General features: G+C 43.9%; 1 protein-coding gene across 4 annotated transcripts in view; it reads left to right on the forward strand.

The window, feature by feature from the left end:
* Window positions 1-7,778, forward strand: part of PALS1 (protein associated with LIN7 1, MAGUK p55 family member) — a 140,706-nt gene extending 132,928 nt beyond the window's left edge. For all 4 annotated transcript variants that reach the window (XM_075065348.1, XM_075065347.1, XM_075065349.1 and 1 more), the window contains 2 exons: window positions 5,894-7,217; window positions 7,256-7,778. In XM_075065348.1, the coding sequence (XP_074921449.1) occupies window positions 5,894-6,070 (177 nt within the window). In that variant the 3' untranslated portion in view covers window positions 6,071-7,217; window positions 7,256-7,778. The remainder of the gene's footprint in view (window positions 1-5,893; window positions 7,218-7,255) is intronic.
* Window positions 7,779-8,387: the final 609 nt, after the last annotated feature.

Raw genomic sequence — 8,387 nt, forward strand, 5'->3', positions numbered from 1 at the left:
TCTTCAGAGATCCCTGGGGTCAGCTTCAGACCCAGGTGCTGACTCCGGCTCCGCTGCCTGCCACAGCCGCCTCTCCCTCCCCCTGCCTCAAAGGAAACAAAAAAAACTTCGAAAAGAGGGCACCCTTCGGTCATCTATGAAGGAAACCCTGCGGGATAAGCTGTCTCTGGGCAGGTCTACTGCCTCCTTCCCACTGCTTCCCCGCTTGAGTACATTTCACACACCAGGCTCCTCCGGCACCACGCAAAAGCTGCCTGCGGCTGCAGCGACATCACAAAGTTCCAGTGCCGAGGCTTCAGGCTTCCAGTTGCCTGCCTCTCTTCTGGCACCATTCGGCGCCGGGATGGATGCGGTGCTGACATATCAGGACCTGCCTGACCCCCCGCAGCCGATATTGATCTCCTGGCACCGGCTCTGGCACTGACACCCCCTGAGCCGACCAGCAGTGATTTGAGGCTCAAAACACCGGTGCAGAGGAATTTTTCCTCTCAGCAGATTCCTCCTGCACAGCCTTCACCTCACACAGAACCCTCAGCACTGCAATTTACTCAGTCAAGGGATCTCCTCATGTCACCTACCCTGCAGTCACCCCTACTGAATGCATACTTCTCTCCAATGGCTGACTCAGGGTCTGCACAGCCTTCCTCAAGTGATGAGGAAGCTGGACCGCAAGGGGATTTTTCATCCTATTAAGATTCCCATCCTCAGACCCCTGTCAGCAGAGGTCACAGAAAAATTACCTCATTCTACTCTCAAGATCCTGCTCCATGGTGTGTGAACCCCTGGTTGGCACCACCTATGCCCTTCCCACTGCCGTGGCAATATTGGGCCCCATGGGCAGCATATGCTCAAGAACACACTCGCTACTGCACCTCGACCAGGCGCAACACCTGCCTAGCACCACCAGCTGATGTACCTGCCACTGACACAAAACACCAGGCAGCATTGTCACAACTGCAGGATCAATCACATCCTGCTCCTATTCCAGTAGACCCAGAGGTACCGCCTGAAGGAGCTTTGCTTCCCCTTCCCACATAACGTCTTCAGATGACTTCTCACAATTTCAAGATCTCTTTAAAAGAGTTGCTAGTGAGTTGAGAATTAACTTGACGGAGGTCCCAGAACAACAGCATGAGCTAACAGACATCCTACAGCCCTCTTCTTCCTCTAGGGTTGCATTACCAGTCAACGCAGCCCTTTTAGAGCCTGTTAAGGCCATCTGGCAGATCCCTGCTACAAGCCTACCTACCTGTAAATAAGCAGATCGCAAGTACTTCATCCCTTCTAAGGGCTCTGAATTCCTTTTTACCCATCCAGCGCCAAACTCGTTGGTAGTAGATGCGGCCAAACTGTAGTATTCCTGCTCCACCCCATCCAACGCTGGGACCTCCTTGGACGTAAAGTGTATGCATCTTCAACGCTACAGTTTCGTATTGCTAATTACACTGCAGTTCTGACAATATAACCACAAGAACTATAACAAATTCATGGACTTTATTGAGGACATTCCAGATTAAAAGAAGCAACAATTCACTGCTTTAGTCTCTGAGGGACAAATCATATCAAGCGGCCCTGAATGAAGCCAATACTGCAGCAAGATCCACCCCCACAGCACTGGTCATGCGCTGAGGTTCATGGCTCTCCTCTTCCTTTCCACGAGAGGTCCAGAGTACCATTGGAGATCTTCCCTTTGACGGTGACAAACTCTTTGCTTCTACCACAAATGACATACTTCATTCAATGAAGGACTCAAGGACAACCTTCAGGTCCTTAGGAATACAAACTACTATGACCAGAAGGCGACAATATAGATTTCAACCTTACCACTGTCCACGCTACCCTGCATATACACAGCACTTCCATAGATCACGGGAGCAACAACAGCAACGCCAGAGACCCAGATACCAGCGTCGTCGTCTCAATTCTTCGGTAACACCTCAACCCCCTCCAACTAATAAGCAGGTTTGAAGTTTTGGTCGAGGACCTAGAAAACAACGTTCCCACTTCAGCGCTTACACCCCATGTCCCTATTTTTGGACACCACCTACGGCCATTCTCCCACCAATGGCAGAGCATTACCACTGACAAGTGGGTTATAGAGCTCGTCACAAATGGCTACTCTAGTCCCTTCCTCTCCTTGCCTGCCACCCACCCACCCTCCCCATCCCTCTTCAGGGACCCCTCTCATGAGCCACTACTCTTCCAAGAAGTACATCTCCTCCTTTAGGTGGGAGCAGTAGAACTTGTGCCCGAACAGCACAGAGGGAAGAGTTTTTATTCCCATTATTTCTTAATAAAAAAGAAAACTGGGGGATGGCAACTGATCCTCGATCTCAGGTGGGTCAACAAATTTTATCAAAAAGCAAAAGTTCAAGATGGTTACTTTCACCACCATAATCCCAGTGCTGGAGCAGGGTGATTGGTTTTCAGCCCTCGGCCTACAGGATGCCCATTTTCATGTCGCTATGCATCCATCCCACAGACGTTTCTTTCGTTTTACCCTCGGCTCGACACATTTTTCAATACAGGGTTCTACCCTTCGGACTTTCCACCGCCCCCCGGGTTTTCTCCAAGCTCCTAGCAGTAGTCACTGCCTACCTCAGAAAACAAGGGTTCATATTATTTCCTTACCTCAACGATTGTCTCCTCAAAGCCTTGACGTTCATCAAACCTCTCCTATTCACGCATCTCACCATTGATTGTTTCCTATCTCTTGGCCTACAAATAAACAAAAACAAATATACATTATGCCCTACCCAGCACCTGGAGTTTATAGGAGCGGACCTCGACTCCTGAGCAGGGTTGGCATCTCTCCCACCCGACCAATTCAACACCATAAAACTTCTGGCCACAAAACTTCGCAACAGTCCCCAGATCACTGCCCAAGGCTGTCTACAGCTAGTAGGCCACATGGCCTTGTGCACTTTCGTGGTCTAAAAGGCACGCCTGTACATGAGGTGCTTCCAAGCTTGCTTGACCATGGTTTACAAACCTAACGTGCACTCCTTAAACAAGCCTCTCTCCATACCCTTCCGAGTCAGACTTTCTACTATGGTGGACAGTTCCCTCCAACCTCTGCTCTGGAGTCCCGTTTCTCCAGAACACTCCATCCCCAGTAATGACTACCGATGCATCCCTCACAGGGTGGGGCGCCCACATGTCTCACCACACAGTCCAGGGACTGTGGTCTTCCACCGAAACCTCCCTGCACATAAATGTCCTAGAACTTCGAGCCATACACAATGCCTGCCATCACTTCCTCCTACTAATCAGGAATCAACATGTACGCATAACAGATAACATTGCCTGCATGTTCTATGTAAACAGGCAGAGAGGAGCTCACTCTCACTCGCTCTGCACAGCGGCTATGAAGCTCTGGAATTGGTACCTTGCGAACAACATCCGCATTTCGACTGCCTATCTTCCCGGAGTTATGAATACCACAGCGGACGAATTAAGCAGACGCTTTCCCTGGGATCATGAGTGGGAGATAAACAAGTCAATCATCCGCAGCACATTCCGCATTTGGGGTCATAGACCTTTTTGCAACTGTGAAAAACACGAAATGTCCCGAATTTTGCTCCAGAGCAGGATTCAGCAAACATTACCTGGGAGAAGCATTTATGGTCCCATGGCAATGGAACTTAATCTACGCTTTTCCTCCCTATACTGGTTCTCCACAGAGTTCTCACAAAGATATGAACAGATCGTGCCACGGTGATCTTGATTTGCCCCGTCGTGGCCCAGACAACCGTGGTATCCGTTCCTCACCAGAATGTCAATTTGACCACCAATCTCATTGCCCCTCATTCCGAACCTCTTATTACAGCAACACGGCCGATTTCTTCACCTCAGTCTGTCCATGCTTCACCTCAAAGCCTGGTACCCACATGGTTCTCCGAAAACGAGCTAGCTTGCTCTGACCAAGTTCAGAGGATGCTCCTACATAGCAGAACACAATATACTCGCACCACCTATCTCCGAAAGTGGAAGTGATTCACACAGTGGTGTTCAGCTAAACAATTTTTTCCCATGTCCGTACCCCTCCTGCTCATACTTGACTGACTATTGGACATTAAGCAATCTGGCCTTTCTTTCAGCTCCATCAGAGTCCACTTAGCTGTTGTTACAACCTTTCGTGACAGAATCGACAATACCTCTGTCTTTGCTCATCCGATCACCAAGTGTTTCCTCAAGGGACTCCAAACCCTATACCCAGACATTAAACCGCCTACCCCTCTATGAGACCTTCATTTAGTATTATCCTGCCTAACTCAACAACCTTTTGAGCCCACTAGCCACCTGCTCCCTTTTACACCTCTTTATGAAAACAGCATTTTTAGTGGCAATTACCTCCGCCAGAAGGGCAGGAGAAATAGCAGCCCTTATGGCAGATCCACCATATACACTATTTTTCAAGGACAAGGTTACCTTTAGATTACACCCCAAATTTCTTCCAAAGGTTCACTCTTCATTCCACATTAAGGAGCCAATACACCTACTGACTTTTTCTTTCCAAAACCACATGCAAACTCTTTTGAAGCCACAATGCATGCGTTAGATGTATGCAGGGCCTTGTCCTTCCTTTTGGATAGAACCAAACCTTTTAGAAGCTCTTCTAGACTTTTTGTCTCCATCACAGAGCGTTCCAAAGGGATACCTATTTCTACCCAGAGACTTTCAAACTGGATCTCTGACTGCATCTAACTGTGCTATCAGATAAAACAAGTTACACCTCCAGCCTCCATCAGAACTCCTTCCACTAGATGTGTAGCTACTCTACCTCCTTGAGATACACTGCTTTTAAGTCACCTGCAGTGGAGCCACCCAGAGGGACATCTCTCTCGAAGAAGAGGAGGTTACTCACCCTGTGCTGTAACTGGCATTCTTCGAGATTAATGTCCCTGTGGGTGCTCCACTATCCACTGTCCTTCCCTCTACTTTGGAGTTGGGGTAGCCTCCGTTGCAGAGAAGGAAGTGAGGAGACCAGCCACGCATGTGTACTATTATGATATACTCAGAGTGGGGAGGCAGGCTCTGCGCATGCGTTGCCAGTACAAGTACTGCTGCAAAAATCTCCGAGCGAAGGCGCAGGGATGTACCAACACCTGGAGTGGAGCACCCACAGGGACACTCATCTTGAAGAATGTCAGTTACTGCACAGGGTGAGTGACCTCTTCCTATTTCTGTAATGTAATCTAAATAAAGTATCTCAGTACTATCTCTTTCACATCACTGGTTTGGTTTTTGTTGTGTTTTGTTCTTTGTTTTTTTTTGTTTAAATTAATGAGAATTTGGCTCATACATTACTTTGGCACTTCTGAAAATCTTACCCCTTATTTTATATGAAACCTTTTTTTTTCTTTTATTTGGTTCCTTCAAGAGCGTTTATTTGCTGGACAATTAATTGCAATAATCATTCTATCATTTTCCTTTTGTGTATTTAAACATTTTTTTCACTCAATACTGCATCATCATCTAGTAATGCAATAAGACTGGGCATGATCAGTGGAATTTCCTGACCAACTACTGCTAAAGACTTTAAAGTCTTTTAGAACACACATAACAAAAGTACCAAATTTTGGATAGTTATTAAAATGCACCGAAATGTCTCGTATCTTGCCCTTATTAAAATACACGGCTGCTGTAAAAATATTTGTTGTTGTAGTACAGTTTCATACATTTTTAACCATTCTGTGTGGAATTAAATTTTTCTAGCCCTCTGTAGCAGTTTCCAGGCCAAACTTGCCTGTGCCATAAAAATTGGGTGCAAGACCTTACAATCCCCTAATGAATAGTTTTATACTATTTTTTCACAGTGAACATTTAAGTGGAGTGTGTATGTACATAAATTATACCACATAAATTAATTCCTCCTATGTTTTCATTACAGCCAGAAGAACTAAGAGAAATCATAGAGAAGACCAGAGAGATGGAACAGAACAATGGCCACTACTTTGACACAGCGATTGTGAATTCTGATCTTGATAAGGCATATCAGGAGCTACTTCGTTTAATAAACAAACTTGACACAGAACCTCAGTGGGTGCCATCCACCTGGTTACGGTGAAAAAAACTAGTTCTAAGGGACAAGCAGACTTCTATCCAGCAGTCTGTCAAAGGGAGATTGCACATGAATCAATACAACTTAAATAGTAGGTGGCAGTGTGAGTGCTAGACCTCTGTGGGTGCACCCCTTGATAGTTGGTGTATTAGTGAAGAAAATCCAGTAGGCAGTTCATGAACAGAATGATGTACTGATTATTTGTCTGGGTTTTCTTCTCATCTTTGGACTAGAAATGGAAGCTCTGAACAAGCCAGTACAATTTTTAACAATTTAACTAGCCTTTCTAGCAGCTGCTTTACCTTTTCTATCTACAATCACCTTTCTTTAAAAACTAAAGATTTTAAATGTATGTATATATACAGTCCATGTTGTCATATAGTTATAAATATTATTTAACACTGTTAACTTAATGACTTTGTGGCCCATGATAGTAGTTTGTGAATATACCTTTTACAAAAACACTGGGCAGAGAAATAATCTGCATGAGACACTAAGGTTTATGAGAAATTCTCCCCTTTTAAAAATACACAGAATAAGGTGCCACTTTGGTCTGAAGCTGCCTGGTTAGGCTTGAATTTATTTTTTTAATTATTTACATTCCACTTTCTGAGAGCACTGTAATTTGGAAAATGTGTATAATGTAAATATTTCAACCCTTTGTGTCTTTTTAGTCAGACTTTGTAAATCAAATTTGACTGCACATTAACCTTAGGTCCAATGAAAAAAGAATATATACTGATCTTTAGATATGATATTTTTATGGAATTTTGTTTTTCTTTAAAGCTTATCAGTTGATTTGGGAGCCATTGCTCCCCACAGATTTGTAGAGATGTTTAGAAGGCAGAGGTTATATTTTTATTAAAAAAAGACATTCTTATAAAATGTGCGGTTTTAAAAAAATTCTTCCTGATAATGTAAACAGTTCTTATGTTTATAACATAAAGGATACTGAATGGGCAGTTGTGGTTAGTGTCTTTTTATTTTTGGCCCTGGTATGTCTTGTGGGTAATGGTCCTACATGTAACTAACTGGAATTAAAACTGCTGAATGTAGCTACTGTAAGTAAACCAGTAACCTTACCAAAAGAACTTGAGAAATGGAAACACGTGTATTGCTAGGTCTATATCCTAGCATGTTCCAAGTTCAGCATGTCCCTACAGACTAGCCTGAGCTGTGAAACTTGTGCAGCTGTCACATCTGCAGCAGGGCTATTCCAAGTATTAAAATGAAATAATGTTACCTTTAGCTTTTATTTGTTTTGGGGAAAGCATGAACAGTCTTGAATGTGAATGTTGATTCTCTTCTTGTTTAGCCACAGTGTTTCCTTGTTCCCACAGTTAAACACTGGAGTTATGTCAATGTGTAGCTGAATTCAATGTAACAGTGAGGAATGAAATTAGTTTTTCAGTCTTGTTTTGTGTATATATTTTCTTCAAAGAACAAATCTAGGCAAAACTCTTTTGCCTTCTGTGTGGCCATAGCTGAATGAAGTGCTCTAGGCTACATAGAGAATGAGTATAAACGGTTGTTTTAAGTCACTTTTAGTACACTATCATTCCTGTAGAGCAGGGTGAAATATAGTACAATCTCTGTCTGCAGTTAACCTAGAAGACCCCCAGCAAGTTGGTTGCCTATGGAGAGAAGTTATATGCTGTTCAGTTGGGTTTTAGAACCACAGTACATCTTATCTTAATGAATGGACCTTATGATTCTTCTCTGTCACAGCATGTTCACCAACATACCTCCAGCAAGGCAGGTGTTGGAAGACTGAAATGAACTCCATATCATATTTGGGCCAACAGCTAGCATGTTACTAAATTAGCTCTGAGTCAAGTATTCAAAGTAGTGGCTCCGTGCCTCACACTGCAGGTGTATTAACTCTGGAGTTTTGTAGCTGTCTCACACCAGACTAGGGGGCTACACCGTTATCTAGCAATTCTGCCCTTCCAAGTTTAGCTTTTTTTTCCTTTTTACAACCTAAGAGATGTAATCTACAGTCAGTTGAGAGAGTGAAAACTTGTTAAAGTGCAATCTTTAGAAAGGCATCTTTAAAGGTGTCACAGGTGAATTATCAAAATTTCACTATTACTGAACCCTGACACATTCAGTGTTACATTGTGGTGTTAAATAATGCTGTGAATGCTGGTAAATCTCACCCCCTTTTTCTTTCCTACCCTTCCCCTGAATTTCCTCAAAGACTTTGAGCAGGCTTTGGAATGCAGTAGGTTGTGAGATGTTTAGTTGTACCCTCTTTGTTTTTGAAGTATGCAAGGAGTGTTGTGGTATTTCAGAGAGATCCATTTATGGAAATGAAATGATC

Source organism: Chelonoidis abingdonii, chromosome 4, assembly GCF_003597395.2.
Source record: "Chelonoidis abingdonii isolate Lonesome George chromosome 4, CheloAbing_2.0, whole genome shotgun sequence".
Classification (NCBI taxonomy): Eukaryota; Metazoa; Chordata; order Testudines; family Testudinidae; genus Chelonoidis; species Chelonoidis abingdonii.